This window comes from Triticum urartu, chromosome 7, assembly GCF_003073215.2.
Source record: "Triticum urartu cultivar G1812 chromosome 7, Tu2.1, whole genome shotgun sequence".
Lineage (NCBI taxonomy): Eukaryota > Viridiplantae > Streptophyta > Magnoliopsida > Poales > Poaceae > Triticum > Triticum urartu.
The window spans coordinates 604,427,861-604,445,851 of record NC_053028.1 but is presented as its reverse complement, the minus strand read 5'-3'; the positions used below and the strand labels follow the sequence as shown (position 1 = coordinate 604,445,851).

Here is a 17,991-nt window from a genome sequence, read left to right as displayed (position 1 = left end):
TTTTTAATGAAAAATATTTAAAAAGAATGTAATGAGTGTGCTCCAATTTCTATGAAAGGCGTCCGTTTATATAAATTTTGTCCAGTTTGACTGCGGTTGGTGATGTTGTTAACAACCTTTCTCCAATATCTTATCGGACCCTCTCCCCTCACCATATTTATTTTTTCCCCAATAAATTCCCCTGCATCCTTTCAGTTCCTCCCATGTCGGTCATTTTTCTTTTAAAAAAAAGAAACCTTCTAATTTGGACTGACCATAGTGCAGGATTTGTTTGATTATACAGTACATATATAGTGGGGTTTTCGAGGTTGTGAAATGTCATTATTTGAAAATGACAAAGCTTACCAGCTTGTCGTGGGCCAGGGAGACGCGATGGACAGTGCCCCGGCCGGCCGGGCGTGCAACCAAAACAGGCATGTCACCCAGTCGCCGGAACCGGATCCTCTAACATAGCGAAGGAAAGTCACCGTGCTACAATGCTAGCCTAGTATAAAATGAAGAAGGAAAATTAGGGACGGTTAGTAGATAGCTAGAAGGTTGTTTAGTGTTGATATTTACTGTAGATATAAATATTTTAAAATAATTTTATTTCACCATCAATTTGTTTGTATGTAATTACTATAAATATACACAGTAGATCATTAATTTAAAAATTAATTTAAATCATTTTAACCTTAATCATGTGGATAGAAAGAAGGGAAGTTAGGGTACTGTAGCTTCTCTAACTTTCCCCTCTCTCCATCTCGCTCCTTCTGACCGTGAGGTGTGAGACACTCCACTCCCCCGACCATCTCTCTTCCCCCGCCGCCACCTCCCTTCCTCCACCGCCGCCGCCGCCCACATTTCAACAAACCCCGCCTTCTCCTTGCAAATACAGCAGCAACTGGCCGGACGCCTCGACCCGCCTTCGCTTGGCTCCTCTTCCGAATCTGCGCCGCCGCATTTGCTGCTCGTCTTCCCCGTGCGTGCGGGGGGAAGGTGGCCGGACTCGAGGAGCACGGTGGTCGCCGGGCTCGACGGGTAAGACTCCTCGCTATACTTCTTACGCACTGTGCCGTTCTGACGCGACTGGTGACTGCGCCTGCTTGTTGGCATGGCGCTTCTTCAGGCCTTCAGGGTTCGTGCAAATTTGGTTGGTTATCGTTTCCAGGCAGCGGGTCAAATCGACCTAGGATTGATTCGTGTTGGCGCTTTTCTAGTGCGTGTATATATATGTATGGTGCACTTCAGTTTGAATTTGTTTAGGAGGCTGCGCGTTTCTGTCCCTTGGTACACATTTGCCCCAGATATGAGCAGATTGCAAGCAATACCAGAGGTAGGAAATTGCTCGATTCTGCTGATTGCTTTGAATTGGAACAAGCTTAGGGGCTCGAGGCTCGCTTGTTTGCGAACTCTCCCTTCCCTTCATTGGCTCGCGATGCGTCCAGGAGCAAATATGGGAGTATATGTAGGAAGTAGAACTGTCATCAGCCAATACTGAGACTTCTAATTTGTGTGTTGGCTGCGTGATCTGTAGGTACCTACTTACACTGCACAATGTTCTACTCCCTATGTAGCAATGATGATAAGTAATCTTGAAATACAAAATGAAATGTGCGTAGTGACATCTTTAATCATTTTGTATGTCAGATTAGTGGGATTCAGGATTTGCTGTGGTGCTCTTCTTCTAGAAAAGTTTACTAATCTTGAAGTAAAGTAGTTTATATTTTTCTCTCCAAAAGAGTATGGTAGCACAAGCTGTGGAATAATTCTGTTTACATACTAGAAACCGGTGATCAGGCAATGGTTTTCTACGAGCCCCAACATTCTTTCATTATTCAGATTTTGCATTTTTCTTCAAATCTGTAACTCACCCTTATTATTATTCGAGGTGTCAAATGCTTATAAACAGCGATATGCATCTTAGGATGCAGAGGCCGGGGTGATAAAACTTCCATTATTAAGAAAAAAAACATGACACTCACAATGTCTAAGACCATTTTTGTTATATGTACCCCTGCTAGCACTACATGTTACACCCCAGAACCGTTTAGACATAAGGGCTATCCTAGATGCAGTGATAACACTGAGCTCTTAACCAACTATAATAGATGTATGGTGATAATGCTTGTAACTAGCATGATGTGCTTAAATAACAATCGCTTGTAGTCTTTACCTATCACATTAAAATCTGCTCTCGTTTCATTTTAAGTGTATCAGATATTCATATTAAGATCTTTGGGATTGTTAGACAGGATCAAATGAGTTCATGATGCCTTTCCATATATCTCAGTATCATACTCATAAGATATCCTTGAATATTAGTCTAAGAAAATTCAGGAGCATTTGTACATTGATTTGACAATTATAGAATTTTCGCCTCATGCCAATTTTTTCAGTTTTTTTTCTTCTAAAAGGAGGGTGAAAGCCCCGGCCTCTGCATCATTGCGATGCACACATCCATTTTTTGTCGGAATGTCTGCATCTGTCCCAAGGAGAGGATCTCTCCAAAATTTATTCTCCTCTCTCTGAGTCACTTGTCAACTGATCATCAGTTCCCTGTGTGGTAGCGAATTAGTGATTGATGCCATTTTTGTTACTCCCTCTGATCCATATTCATTGTCGCTGATTTAGTACAACTTTGTACTAAATCAGCGACAATTGATATGGATCGGAGCGGAGGGAGTACAAGAAAATGACAAAATTGCACTGCAAAATCCTGCTACTCTTGCTTCAGTGTGTCCTCTCTCCAAAGAAAACCTGTGTACTATGGCCTGTCCTTTATCAAACAAATTGTCTATTGAATGTGCACATTGCAAGACTAACACTATTCCTCTATTTGTCTTCCCTCCTTGCAAGCCAACACTTTCTCAAACCTTACCAGCGATAGCTAATTGTGACAGAGTGCTGCGAATGGCTTCCAAGCTTCAGCTCCTGTCCTTCATTGCCACCAGAGTTGTTATTGCTTCACTCTTCCACCCTTGTGCACCCATTGAGATCCACCATGAGCTCTCCGGCTGGTCCAATGGCATCGCTACTTGGTATGGTGACGCCAATGGCGCGGGAAGTGAAGGTAATAGATATATGATTTAATGGCACTAGCCCTGCCCAAACTAGCGTTTGAACTTGAAGTTAACGTCTGATGCCTGCATGCCGAATCACATGTGCTGTTGTAGGTGGCGCTTGCGGGTACCAGTATGCTGTCGACCAGCCGCCGTTCTCATCCATGATTGCCGCTGGCGGCCCTGTCATATACGACTCTGGCGATGGCTGTGGCGCGTGCTACCGGGTGCGTCTGTAGCTCTACGTATGCAGCTGAGGCCATGAGCATGACTGCAACTTGTCTGTCATTTGACATTCAGTAACCTTGATTTCATCAGGTGGTCTGCGGTGGCAATCAAGCTTGCTCTGGTATTCCGGTGACCGTCGTCATCACAGACCAGGGCCCTGGTGGCGGCCCATGCCTGAGCGGGTTAGTCGATGGACAGTGCCAGAATGAGGCAGCGCACTTCGACATGAGCGGGACAGCATTCGGCGCCATGGCGAAACCTGGCCAAGCTGACCAGCTCCGCGGCGCTGGCCTCATCCAAATCCAGTACACCCGGTACGCACAAGTCGATGGAACACATATAGGTCATGGTTACTCTTCATGGCCTCTTGCAATGGCTCTTCTATGGCCGCCATTAATCCGTCGTGTTAGCATTTGTGTCTGCAGCGTGACCTGTGACTGGACTGGAGTAGGCCTGACCTTCAAAGTGGACAGCGGCTCGAACCCGAACTACCTCGCCATCCTGGTCGAGTACGAGGACGGCGACAGCGACCTCTACGCCGTCGACATCATGCAGAGCGGTGCCGGGGCAACCGGAGTGTGGATCCCGATGCAGCAGTCCTGGGGCGCGGTGTGGAAGCTTTCCGGCTCCACCCTCCAGGGGCCCTTCTCCATCCGGCTGACTTTCAGGTCCGGCAAGATGCTCGTCGCCGGCAACGCCATACCCACCGGGTGGAACCCCGGCGTGGCATACCAGCCGGGCGGCGTGGCGGTGAGGGAAAGGGCGAGCGACGGTCGCCGGCGCTATGGGTTTGAAGGGAGGTTGGGCTGGCTGTGTCACCTCCTGCTGTTGCTGATGGTATTGTTCCAGCTGTGATGTCATGTGTGGTTCTGTGAGAATGTAAGCCGCGATCATCTAGCTAGTGTAGCTTAGACTGATGCGATCATCTAGCTAGTGTAGCTTAGCCTGGACTAAGTTGCTTGGCTGATCAAGCAAGCGACTCGTCCCCTGGAGAAGGGGTGTTGTGATCTTCTTTTCAATGTTGCAATTGGTGGTGAGGCCATGGCTGCTGACATGTTCTGGATGTCATGATCTAAGCTTTCTTGAGACCTCAACCATGTGGCCCGAGACAATCTTTCTTTAGAAGGCAAAACAAAGATAATCAAACAAATGGCTATACCTTGCCCAGGATAATCAAAGATTTCTTCCAATAGACCCGAGTCCAGACCCTAGTAGCATTCAGCATAATACAGTACAGTTATGTAGCAGGAATAAAAAATGGTTACAAGCCTATACCACAATGAACACCTCGCTACAAGGCAAAAATGACAAATTAAAGGTTCTTCCAAGCCAGGGCAGATACAAATCAACGATGCTGAAACAGATGATGCCCTATTGGCATATTTGCTCGACGGCGGCAACAATCTGGGCAGGCTGCACGACGGTCGCATCCTCCAAAGTTGCGGCGTAGGGTGTTGGCACGTCCTGAGACGACAGGCACATGATGGGGGCGTCAAGGTAGTCCCAGAAGTTGTCGATGATGGCCGATCTCAGACTGGCGCCGATCCCGCCAGTGCGCATGCACTCCTCCACAATCAGCACGCGGTGGGTCTTCTTGATGGAGTTGCCTATTGTGTGCAGATCGAATGGCTTCAACGACCTTATGTCAATCACCTCAGGATCGTACCCTTTGTTCACCAGCGTCTTTGCAGCCTGCATCACGTGGTACCTCATACGCGAGTATGTGAGGATAGTCACATGCTCACCAGGCCGTACCATCTCAGCCTCCTCCAGGCATAGAGTGTACTCCTCATCCGGAATTTTCTCCTTCAGGTTGTACAGAAGGACGTGCTCAAATAGCACGACAGGGTTCTCGCTCCTTATGGCAGCCTTCATTAAACCCTTGGCATTGTAAGGAGTGGAACAAGCAACCATCTGGAGACCAGGGATTGACTGGAAGTATGACTCAAGACGCTGTGAATGCTCTGCACCAAGCTGGCGACCAACACCACCAGGACCTCTGATCACAAGTGGTATCTTGAACTGGCCACCAGAGGTGTAATGAAGCATGCCGCAGTTGTTTGAGATTTGGTTGTAAGCAAGGAGAAGGAAGCCCATGTTCATGCCTTCAACAACAGGCCTCAGCCCCTTCATGCCTGCTCCAACTCCCATGCCGGTGAATGAGTTCTCCGCAATCGGTGTATCAAGAACCCGAAGGTCTCCAAACATGTCAGCCAAACCCTTGGTCACCTTGTAAGAACCACCATAGTGACCAACATCTTCACCAAAGACACACACTGTTGGATCCGCTTGCATCTCTTCCATCAAACCCTCGCGAAGAGCCTCGAACAGCAAGACCTCATGACTACATAGAAGTTATTACATAATCAGGGACTTGCACTTGAGCATACAAGAAGTCATATTCATGAAAGATCAAATGCAGTAAAATCTTCGTTTATTGGGTAATATAAAATAGAAGAATGGAGAGAGTAGCATAGTTACATTTTAAAGACCAAACCCAGTTTAAAGCTTCCTACAGAGGGGAGAGTAGAAAGGCCAAAGCCAGTAAATGTGGCCAATAGTCAGCTGGTTCCACCCAACCCATCTATATCTTACACAGGTGTAACTCAGGTAGGTCAAAGAGGCATCATATTCCCTTCCGGTAGTAAGCATTCTACTGAATTTTGGAAAATAAATCCAGTTTACTTGGGTGGATGTACATATGACAGATCCCACCAACTGAAGTTCATACGAGAGTTTGCATGATATTCCCAAGCTACGGGTTTGTGTTGACTTAATACTCTGCCTATCAACAAATAGTAAAATATTGTGCCAAACCCAGGATTTAAAAAATCTACTAAGCAAAGGTTAAGCGCTTAACAAATCACAATGATGTCAGTTTTTACTGAAATATGGAAATAGAGTAAATACAGCTTCAATTTTTTTTACTAAGTAGGCAAAGAAGCAACAAGTCAACGCGCATTGTCTTTGTCAAAATAACCAAAACAATATTAAGTAGTCCCAAATCTCAGCTTGCAATTCACTGAAGCAGCTTGCTTACTCCCTAGATATACTGCAATCTGTGTTCCTAGCCACTTGCCAACTACTTATTGGTTTGCTATTAAGGTTATTAAAGTATGCTGTCTACCAGAAGAACAGGTGCATATCATCTACTGTATTAGGCAGTTGGTCCTACGATCTTTTCCATCAGTAAAAAGAAACTTAACTGACTGCGGAATCATGTGGCTTCAAGCCATATCCACTCAAGCCCTCAAGCACAAACAGAACTGGCTTTCTGTCCTAAAACGGTATAACTTTGGTCCTTACTGTATACGAACTTTCAACTTTGACTACGTCCTTCCTCTGTTTATGAAATATTATTAAGAACCTTACGATACCCTTTTCTCCTGATTTTATAAAGAAAATTATTTCTGATACGATCCTAGTCAAAGGTAGAGAAGCTTCACCACATGCTTTCCAAAACCCCATGTGTTTTTGACAGGGGTCATATTAAAAGTTTAAACAGCCCACCACTTTGGCAACCGAGGGAAGTTTGCAACTTAGCAGACAACTATAGTGACACATAACACTAAAAACTACAAGTCGTAACAAACTTGGAACTCTGAACTGGAGTGTAGCCAAATACAGCCTAAGACAGCGAATCCAATCAAATCTAAGCTAAATTGAGTTCAATACTCGAACTGTTAGCTCCTGAGAGATGAACAATCAATTGAATCGTTGGTTTTGCACGAATCCGTTTTCCCCAAGGTAGTTTTGCATGGATCCTGATTCATCATGAGCACTCAGAACACAGTTGTGCATATATCAGGCAGGCGAGGAAGTGTGCTGTTACAGTCTTACCCTTCAGACTTGGATGCCGCCTCGCTCGCCGGCGCATCAGCCTTGGTCTGCACACGAAATCACAAACAAGATTAAGCGAACAGTCCAGTGCACCAGAGAAGAAGGAAAAGATTCTCAGAGCAGAACAGAGCACGCAACTGCAACGGCGGCACACGCCACCAGCCTGCCTCCATGACGCGCCGCCGCGCCCGATCTGGCCACGCGCACGCTCCTCGCCGCTACAGCAGAGAAAAACACACGCAAAATCAGCGAAGATCCGGCGAGCCACGGGCGAAGAGCCACGCGCGGGGCGACGGTGACTACCTGCGCGGATTTGGGGCCGGCAGATCCCACCCGCGGGGTGGCGGCCGGGGCGGCGACGTGGAGCGACGATGCGGCCGCCATTGCAGACGGGAGGGTCGGGTCGAGATCTGGGGGCTGGGGGAGACGGCGGCGGAGTGAACGAGGCGCGGGGTGGACTAGGGAGGCAGGGAGAGGAGACACCGAGAGAGGTTGATGATGGGGTCTAGGCCCTATGGGCCGATGGAGATGGCTGGAGGATGGACGGATTTGATCTCAGCCGCTTGATTTCGTTTCTGACTCTTTGAAAGAGAGTCCAATGCTTGGAATTATTCAGCGTCTTCTGCGTAATAATAAGAGCATCTCCAGCCGCGCCCCCTAGACCGTTTTTTTAATGTCGGCATCGAAAAACGGCCCAGTTACGTCCCCAAGACGCCGAAATCCGCCGGATCAGCCCGTTTCCTAACCCGGCGCGCCCAGGCCGAACCCAGCGCATTGGGGGCGCCTGGGGGCACCGGCGGAAGGGAAAATCGTCCGGGTCCCCACTATCAGGCGAAAAGTCACACTGATTCGCCCCGTTTTCCCCTCTCCTTCCCCGACACCTTGTCGATCCCGGCGTCGCCAGCTACCTCTCCACCGCCGCCGCCGCTATCTCGCCATTCCTCGTCGTGAAACAAAGAAAGATCCCCCCGATGCCCTCTCCCCCCACTTTCCCCGAGTTTCCCTCGCCGCTCCGGCGCCCGCCGACGAGTCTGCGCATGACGCCCGCTACGTGTTCGGTGCTTTGCCTGCCCCGGCCGCGATGGACTCCGACGACGAGGAGGTGCTCGCGGCGTTGCTCGAGGAGGAAGCCGCCGCCCAGGACGAAGAACACCTCATGGTCCTCGCCGCCCTGGCCGGCTTGCTTGCCGGCGATGCAAAGCCGAGGCGAGGCGGCTCGGCGCCAGGGCGACGGAAAGCAAAGAACCGTCATCGGCTCGAAGGCTATTGCATGCTCTACTCCGACTACTTCGCCGACGCTCCACTGCACGGCGACAAAGTTTTCCAGCGCCGTTATCGGATGGGCCGAAAGCTTTTCCTCAGGATAGTCAATGAACTCAGGGAGTACGACAACTACTTCAGGTGCAAGAAGGATTGCACCGGCACACTTGGATTCACCTCAATCCAGAAGTGCACGACAGCTATGAGAATGCTTGCATACGGGGCTCCAAGTGATTCACTCGACGACTATGGGCGCATGGCCGAGTCCTAGATCATTGAGTGCACCTACAAGTTTCTGCAGGGCTGTGGTGGCAGTGTTTGGACCGAGGTACTTGCGATCACCCAATGCTGAAGACAGTGCTCGGATCCTGGCACAGAATGAAGCAAGAGGATTTACTGGTATGCTTGGAAGCATCGACTGCATGCATTGGGCATGGAAGAACTGCCCGTTTGCTTGGCAGGGGATGTACAAAGGTGCCAAAGGAGCTTGCAGTGTGATACTTGAGGCAGTGGCCACACAGGACCTCTGGATTTGGCACGCTTTCTTTGGTATGCCAGGAACTCACAATGACATCAACGTGCTGCAGTGCTCTCCTGTTTTTGCCAAGCTCGTTGAGGACCATTCTCCTCCGGTGAACTTCGAGATCAATGGGCACCAATACAACAAGGGGTACTACCTAGCAGATGGCATCTATCCGAGATGGTCAACATTTGTGAAGACTATCTCAAGCCCTGTGTCAGGAGGCAAGAACTCCCACTTTTCGAAGGTTCAGGAGGCTTGCAGGAAGGATGTCGAGCGAGCATTTGGCGTGCTCCAATCTCGATTTGCTGCTATCCGGTACCCCGCTAAGACTTGGTCAAAAGATCAAATGTGGGAGATCATGACTTGTTGTGTCATTTTGCACAACATGATCATTGAGAGCGAGCAGAAAGAGCCAGTGTTTGACACTGAACCATATTACAGGCAGGGTCCTCTTGCCCAAGTGGATCACCAGCTCCCTGCAACATGGACGGCCTTCCTCAACATGCGCCAGGAGATCCGAGACCCACAGGTGCATCATCAGCTGCAGCAGGATCTAGTGGAGCACCTATGAAGGCTCAAGGGCAACGCCTAGCCGGACGTGCAATGAAATATGAGTGTTTTTATTATTTGTGATGATTTTATTGATGATCTTATTTGAATGAGCGCCGGAAATTGGGCCAATTCAGCGCCGAAAATAGGCTGAAAGCGCTGATACTGGGCCGATATCGGCGCCTGGGGGCGACCTGGGGGGGCGGCTGGGAACGCACTGGCACCCAAGCCTAAAATAGCATCAGCTCGCCCCCAAGCGGCGGTTTTCGACGCGTCTTGGGGGCGCAACGGCCGAAGATGCTCTAAGGAAAACGCTAACCTTCATCCGGCTGATGCACACACAACATCCGTCTCCTGTGTAGCCGTCGGATTGATTTTGATCAGGCACTCGCACTGGCAATAAGTCACGTGCGGCTAGTTTTTTTTTTGCAACAAGCGTCTTGTTTCAGAAGCTTTCTGCAACAGAGATCTTGTTTTAGAAAGAAAAAAAGTGTTTGGTGGTGAAGTTTTTCTTTCGGTAACAGGGTCTAGTTTCAGAAAGTTTCTCCAACAAACATCTTGTTTCATAAAGAAGAAAAATGGTTTGACCATAAATATTTTCTCTCCTATAACAAGGGTATTGTTTCATAAACATAGCCTCGGTTGTAGAGAGCCCAGAATGAGCGCCCTGCGTTAGAGCGTACGAGGGCAAGCATTGCAACATGACGCATGTTTCAGAAACATAGCTTTGGTTGCAGAAATCGCTAGAGGAGTGCCTGGCGTGAGAGTTCATCGTTGTCGTGCTGGAGTAGAGGCAGCTGCTCGGGGTGCTGGTTCAGAGGAGATGCGACGACTCCGGCGAGCGGCGACGCTCCATAGCCGAGGCACTCAGGCCATGACGGGGCAGTGGTACTGTCTCAGTGGACCTTTGCAACAAGGTCCTTGTTGCAAAGCCATGAGTACAACAAGCTAGCTGTTGCCGAGGCGCCCAGTTGGCTGTGACGGTAGATCGGACGGCTGTTTTGGACGGCATCTGACGGTTGCCGAGGGGACTGATCTTATCGGTTTATCACCCGAGGGACGCGTAGCATTGCCCTAATAATAATCTACCTACATGGAGATTCTTAACTTGAAATTGCAGGTTTTTTTCTTGCAAAGGTAAATATGTCTTTTAGTAAGAACCTCAACATTACAAGGCAGCCCAAACAGAATAAGAAACTGCAAGCCCGTCCTTTGGGAGCATCACATCACGACCTCCACGTCCAAGACGTGCCGGTGGCGCACCGCCGTTGCCGCTCCTCGACCTATTTCCAAACCGGCCTCTCACAGTCAGGAAGTCACCCTGCTCGTCCAGAAAAACCGTCCTGGATTGAATGGCAAAGCTAAGGTCGACTACTAGCCAATGTCATCAGAAACATTGTTGCAACCAAACCACAGGGCATCAGACGACCCCGTCCAACACCCCATCTTACCACATCCACACCTCGGCTAGAGGAAGCGTCAATGCATTGACGACTCACCAAAGGACAAAATCCCCACATAGTATGGTCGTCGTTGTCGCATCGTCGACCAGGTGAAGGAATGAAAGACTCACAAGATATGTGGACCCGCGAGCAGACGAAACCCTAGAAGACGCTGCCGCCGAGGGGATGGCGAAGCGGCACACTTATTCTCCCTAACAGCATCTCCGCCTCCACATCGCTGCTAGATTGGCGATGAAGCCCCAGAAGACGTCGTCGCGGAGTGGATAGCAAGGTGGCACACTTATTTTCCCCGACATCATCTCCGCCTCCACATTGCCACCGACCAGAAACCTAACTATACCCACGTCAAAACAGAGATCCGGGTTTTTCCCACCCTAGCACTGCCGGAGGAGGGGAATGGAACCCATGATCGCCGGGAGGAGGTGTGGAGAACAAAAACAAGTGATATTTTGGACCTCTTTCCTTCTTTGGGAGGGTCTACTAGATCACGGGCCTATCGATGCTCACTTTCGCTTTGGATCTGAACCTGCTATGATTCACATAAATTTATAAATGTTCACACACAAATAGTTCAGTTCGTGTAAGAATCATGGATTTTACCTGCGAATTAGAGACTCCTAATGGACAACTCGTGTATTACATTTGTTTTCAATTCTTATGAAAGAAGATAAATGTAGAGTACACATTAGATTTATTTGCAAACAAAAAGAGAGTACACATTAGATTAGTGTTGGGAAGGTGGACAATTCTTGATGCAATTTTGTGTGGGTAACTCCAATTAGGTAAAAAGCTTGAAAGTATTAAAATTAGCTATATAAAGGGGGGAAGGGGATGAGAATTTTATTACTCACGAGAGTAAACAAGCACTTCCCATCGTGAACGAGTCTCAGACCCTCTTGCTGTCCAAAAAAAAAAAACTCAAACACTCGGTAGTTGGTCACAAGTTGTATCTACTCTTTTTGCAAGAAGAAATTTTTCCAGCTGATCTGATATCTACAGGTTGATTTCTTGGGTTCAACCTTAACAGATTTGGAAGGCATTAGTTGAGACAACATATCTTTGCTAGGTGATTCCTTCCCGACGAGGAACACATGAGACTGAAATCACAAATATTTTGGAAGGCCAAGGCTGAACCAAATCATGGGTTCTAGCTGAGACAAAATGAGAGCTCTTTACTTTGGTAACAAGGCAAACAAAGATTTGGAAGGCTACAGCAGAGCCAAACCACAAGCTCTTTGCTTGGATTTCCCTTCACAGGAAACATATTTGGCTTTGCAAAGGTCAGCCTCCCGACAACACTGGGAATGGAGTTGGCAAAGTATTCCTACCATGAAAGTTGGCATCCCCTTGTTGGGTAAAGCAACTGCTCTGTGTAAACACAGGGCTCAAAAGAAACTTCAAGTCAAATGCATTTCAATGAAATCACAGGTGACAAAACTAGACGACCATTTTGAGTAGACAAAACGGTAAGTCGGAAAACAGGTTTAACAGCCCACATCTCAAAAACATACAAGTTGTATATGTCCACTCATGCTGCACCTAGGCAGCAACAGTTGCCAAAACTGCGATCATACTGCAAGTAGATCTATACCCACAGCTGCTCCTTGCGGTACTCTCTCACGATGACTGGCACACTTGTAGGTGGAAGCTGCAACAACGAGACAACCACATCAATTAAATGGACAATAGTTACCACATTAACACATATCATGGAGACCTAAACAAACACAAGCATAAGGCATGCATATGTCTGTCTGCAGAGAAAATAGTTAGTTCAAGATATTGGAAGCATATTAAAGACCTGCAACTAAATCAATGTGATTTGCAAGAATTGGTTTCACGTAAGTACAGTATTAGTATCTATACCTACTACTACTAATAAAGAGAATTGAATTGATATTCTTGGTACGGTGTGCTGTTTTGTGTTTTAGCCCCACAAAAATCTACAAATCAACACGCAGTCTTAGCAATTGAGAGTCAATCCATAGTCCTAATAAACGCCAAAAACAGTTTGTATGGTTTAGCAAGCACCACAAAATCTACAAATCAACCCGCAGTCTTAGCAATTGACAGTCAATCAATAGTCCTAATAAAAGCCAAAAAACAGTTTGTATGGTTTCGGTTTGTATGGTTTAGCAAGCATGACTTTGGGCCGTTGCCTCCTTTAGCTAGGTACGTCACTGGGCCTACTCGTGGGCTTCCAAGGATCAAAGAAAAATAATTGCTTTGGTTGGAGATCGAACTCATGTCCTCCCCTCCCCTCAATAAAACTACAACCAACTGACCTAGCTTATGCTTGTGCTATTATAAACGTTTCGTTTAACAATTAAATAGTCCCACCTCGCTCCTTTATAACAAATTTCATCAGTTTATATACGCCATGAGTTGTCTGGAGAATCAATGAACCGCCTCAAGAATTAACACACAAGGGCGAGGTGCAGACCATGCTCCTATGGGAAGGAAGGAATTTAACGCCGTGAATTGTGCCCGATTACTGCACCTGCCAATAGGAAAGACTGAGGCCCAATAATAAATGAAAGACATGCACTGCACGCAGGTTGACTCTGCCTGGCTTGTTGGCTCGTGGGATATTGTGATGCATCACTGCTGGTTGGTTGACTCCTGGAGTATGGCTGGTGATGGTATCTGTAGCCCCCTGAAAGAGAATGCATGTGCATGTGTGACCCCCACTAGCGTATTAGGATGTGGCAAGGCATTGTACGCTGAGAATGCTTCGCGATTACATGGGAGGATGAGAGAGATTTGGACATTACTCTTCTCAAACCTTGTAGTTCTGTGGTGCAACTGAGACGGAGGATCCAAATTTCGGAAGTTCCCTAGGAAAAATGAGATCAGGGGAAAAGGACCCTTGTCCTACTTTTTTTATATAAAAGAATCAAGAAACACCGTTGAATTTGTTTATGAAATAACACGGTGAAAGTATCTCAGAGTCTGGCATTTACTCAGTAGTGAAGCACAATGACAGGTGTCGTGCGGTGATCGAGCTCATCGCCTTGGGATTGAGCATGTCCGGGGCGTTGTGATTAGGTGAACAATCATGGCCACCATAGGCAAGCGCAGGAAGGAGGATAAGCGGACACCACCGACGAGGACAGGAAAGAGGATAAACATAAACTGGTGGGACGCCGTATTGAAACAGTGGACGGAGGCAAGTCTTAAGCCATGCTTACCACACTAGAAGTGTGTGATTTTTTTTCTCCCGTTGCAACGCATGGGCTTGTTTGCTAGTAAAAACTACCAAAAACAGATGCCAATAATGTATATTTTTTAATCCAACCATAAAATGAAACAACAGGTGTGGATGTTCAGAGCTGAACCGTGGCATGCCTAAATAACTTTTCGTAAGATTAATTGGATGTTATAAAAAGGAATTCAGTTGACTTGGGTCAAAGCTCAAATGTTAACTGCAAAGGTTCCAGTTGGTTCTATTAAATCTGTAACACAAGTACATCGAGTTTACAACACTGATACTGTTTCTGTTTCTTAACAGAATCCTAAGCAGACAGCTGTTAGACAGCTTATAATAATGATCACTTAACAGCACAATGGAGTGCATCCATAGTAAAAGCATCAAAACGAAATAAACTGTATCCTAGAGCTAGTAAAATTTGGTAATAGAATGAACATTTGCCATTCTGCTAATAGCCAAATTCAATAACTGTGTTTGTGTGAGGACAACAAATTGAAAAGATACCATATATGAATAGTTTTTGTAGATATACAACGGCATGGACTACGACCAGAAGCTTAAGAGTATCTTACCATTCCATAATCCGTTATGATCATCGACACATAATCAGAAGGGGTTGCATCATACCTATCAGATGTGCAAAATTATTTTCATGCAAAGTAAATTAATGGATCTAAGAAACTATCCATAGATGGTATTCAGGTACATACGTGAGATTTAACAGTTGGAGATTCTCGTTGTCAGCCCAGTTCTTAAGATCGCCCAAATCTGCCCTCCCAGGAATTTTCGAAATCACATCTGGATCACCTGAGCAAAAAATTGTGTAAGAAACTTGTTATGCATGACCCGGATGTATACTTACAATGCATACAAGAACATATGCGTACCAAGCTCATTAGCGCATATAGAATCAAGTTGCACCCTCTCATGAAATTTGTATGCCTCGCAGCAAACCAAAACAGGAATTCCAAATGCATGTGCCACCATAGCCACGGATGCTGTGCCAACTCGGGAATAAACTGTTCCATTTGATAATATTGAGGATGCACCCAAGAAGACTCTTGTAACTTCATGCATGATGTATGAAACTGCATTTATATGAGTATATGTGCAGTTAATGCCCTTTGCCACTAATCTACGCAGTAATCCTTGCCCCTCAAGCTTGGGACGAGAATCCACCACTATAACACGGAACTTCCTACCAAGTTCATGAGCATGCTCCAAAATCATTTCAACAACTGATGATGACCCATATGTTAGCAAGACATCATCGTCTCTGACTTTTGTGATAGCATGACTGACAATAACCTGATCTGCAACAACTATCTTCTCATTAATAAAACGATCAATATCAGACTGAAGACTGGCCTTGGCTTCTGACTCTGACAATGTAATTGGTAGCTTGGCAATCCTGTTTTTCAGGAACCTGATAGCATTGCCCATGCTAATTGAGAGTGGACGGCACTCGATAAAAAATGACACATAGCTACCAACTTTTGCAGTAAGGTCTCTGCTGAGAGTTTTATTTGGCGGTGTGGAGTAATCTTTTATTGCCTCCCTGAACGCAAGAAGCATTGCTATGCAACGACCATTGCCACCAGATACCTCACCAGACAAATATTGGAGCCCGACCTGAAAGATAGCGAAGAAGAGACGGATCATTTAACTTAGCTGAAATTAACATTCAGTCGAGCAAACCCATACCTTACCAGTTCTTTTGCTGGCTTTTTTGAGCTAGAAGAATAAGCTGCCCCCTAACCAGCTTATTCTAGAACCCAACCAAAAATATATTTTTAGAAGCCTACTGGTCAAGTCTTAATTAGTAGGCTTCTAATAAACTAGATTTGATTGGGCTTCTAGAATAAGCTGGGTAGGGGGCAGCTTATTCTAGAAGCCAGCAAAAGAACTGGCCCAGGCAGATATTGTTGAGTCAGTAAGTGATTACCAAATCAGCAAACCTATTAACAACACATGTGGTGAGAGATATTGTTGATGGGACATCATCTTTTAATTAAAAGAAGGCAAGTTTTTTCTTCTTCTGATTTCTCTCTTCTCCACCACAGCATATATAGCCTATGTGACACTTCTAAGATAACACCATTCACATCATATTATCCATTTGATGTTGTAGTTGGTGACTGTAAAGTGCTTCAGTGAACTCACAAACAAATTTATAATAATTAGGCATTATACACAAAAGGTAAACATGAGTTGTTTTGTTCTTGGCCAAAATGGTTGTTTACAAAAAATATCTCCAAAGCCCTCAAGTTGTTCCTAGAGGAGCATGATACTTGACATTTGTAATAAAAGGGGCAGAAAAGGAAAATGATTGTTTCATAAACGCTCTAGCATCACACATTCTCCCATACATAAAACATTATGTGCTTGAAATTAAACTAAGGGTAACACAAGGACAGAAGCATGTAGTTTCAGACCACGATGGAGACAGAGGAATCAAAGATAGCTGCAGCTTATTGTTTTTATCTATGTCACGAAACTGTCACTAGTATTTATTAATTCTTGATAAATGGAATGTTGCATACTTAGTTTCCTATACCGCAATCCGCCTAAATGCATGAAGAGTTAATGTGTGATGAACAAGAAATCATTGTCACATGACCATACTTGAGACTGAATAACAAAAGTATTTATGTCGCACATAGATAACATTTTGGGTAGAGTAGATGAATAGCAATTACCTTGTATACAGAAGGATGAATTGGTTCCAGTTGAAAGAATTTTGACTCGAGGTCAGGAAGTTGAGTGCCATGGACGTACTGTGGCAGATGCCTAAACAATTCAACTCTGTTTCGAGCCTCTGATTGGTTGACAATTGCACGTTTCTTTGCTTTCTCCACCCGATGCACGTCATCAAACTGCATTCTCGGATGAGGAACATCTTTTTTTCTATCTCTCTCTGGTTGGCGTTCAGTAACCTTCTTCTCAGAAGCGACTGTACTTGGAGCATGGGGCACATCTTTCTTCTGAGAAATTTTAGCTGGCTTAGCTTGCTTGGATGTTGCAGGATTAGCCCCAGAAGCAGCGCCTGTAGACTTTCCTGATAAACCTACAGTCCAAATTAATGTGACCGTCATGCAAGGAAGTTGTGGCTACAATATAGATGTTTCAGATCATTGTAAATAAATGTGAATCCATAAGAAAGTGAGCTCTATTTACAATTAATTGCCTAAACCTATTTGGAAGTTAAAATTTCCATTTTGCAAAGCAGCACATCTGTCCCCGAGCCAAAATACGCCCAAAAACAGTCGGGGTGGATGAGAAGGTTTTATTATGACAATACTATATATAAGGCTGAAAATAAGGTATTACCTGCCTCCTTCGCAGCAGCTTTCGCAGCACGCTGAGCCTCCTGAATAGCACGCCTCTCTGCTTTAGAAGGTTTCTGCTTTTGCGGAATGGACACTGGAGCATCTTCATTCCTTATTTCAGCCAAATCTCCCTTGTTTGTTTCTGAAAGAAATAAACAACAAATCATGTGGAAATTAAAGAAAATCAAAATGTTTTTTTCAAGAACTTCCACAAATGTTAAGGCAAAACAGGTGTATAAAAAAAGACACAGTATGTACATACTATATCCACCCGATCTTCTTTTAGCAAGTGCAAGGTAAACAAAGTGGCCTTAATTCTTCCAGACTAAAAGCTCAGTAAAACTAGGAAGATGAAGAAAAAATGCAATTTATTAAAATTACTCAATGACACTAGAGGCCACGCAAAATGCTAAAAACAAGATTGAGAAACGACAAAGATTTTGACCACTTAGTGCACCATTAAGAAGTGACAACCTGATGCCATGACTCAGGAATGAAGTAAACTCAACTTTGCTACTTCTACAAGCAGCTCACAACTGGACACAAT

At 45.7% G+C, this 17,991-nt stretch overlaps 3 protein-coding genes across 6 annotated transcripts; 1 reads left to right on the top strand and 2 right to left on the bottom strand.

Annotated features, from left to right (window-relative positions):
- Positions 1-724: 724 nt before the first annotated feature.
- On the top strand, positions 725-4,323 carry LOC125519982 (expansin-B12-like). 4 transcript variants are annotated; one of them, XM_048684758.1, is made up of 5 exons: positions 725-1,020; positions 2,839-3,052; positions 3,156-3,268; positions 3,360-3,583; positions 3,680-4,323. In XM_048684758.1, exons 2-5 carry the CDS (start codon positions 2,893-2,895, stop codon positions 4,122-4,124), a joined length of 942 nt encoding a protein of 313 aa, XP_048540715.1. In that variant the 5' UTR covers positions 725-1,020; positions 2,839-2,892; the 3' UTR covers positions 4,125-4,323. The 4 variants fall into 4 exon arrangements, with proteins under 4 accessions (XP_048540715.1, XP_048540714.1, XP_048540716.1 ...); XM_048684757.1 differs by having other exon boundaries at positions 727-1,020; positions 2,883-3,052; XM_048684759.1 differs by having other exon boundaries at positions 728-1,020; positions 2,883-3,052; positions 3,695-4,323.
- Positions 4,324-4,407: 84 nt separating this feature from the next.
- On the bottom strand, positions 4,408-7,527 carry LOC125519983 (pyruvate dehydrogenase E1 component subunit beta-4, chloroplastic-like). Its single transcript, XM_048684762.1, has 4 exons — positions 7,414-7,527; positions 7,248-7,329; positions 7,110-7,156; positions 4,408-5,613 (listed from the first exon to the last, which is right to left on the bottom strand). The coding sequence occupies exons 1-4, from the start codon at positions 7,491-7,493 to the stop codon at positions 4,641-4,643; spliced, it is 1,182 nt and encodes a 393-aa protein (XP_048540719.1). The 5' UTR covers positions 7,494-7,527; the 3' UTR covers positions 4,408-4,640.
- A 4,768-nt stretch (positions 7,528-12,295) lies between these two features.
- LOC125520200 (translation initiation factor eIF-2B subunit delta-like) lies at positions 12,296-17,729 on the bottom strand. Its single transcript, XM_048685040.1, has 6 exons — positions 17,446-17,729; positions 16,815-17,182; positions 15,003-15,747; positions 14,826-14,922; positions 14,688-14,742; positions 12,296-12,552 (listed from the first exon to the last, which is right to left on the bottom strand). The coding sequence occupies exons 1-6, from the start codon at positions 17,702-17,704 to the stop codon at positions 12,490-12,492; spliced, it is 1,587 nt and encodes a 528-aa protein (XP_048540997.1). The 5' UTR covers positions 17,705-17,729; the 3' UTR covers positions 12,296-12,489.
- Between the last annotated feature and the right edge of the window lie 262 nt (positions 17,730-17,991).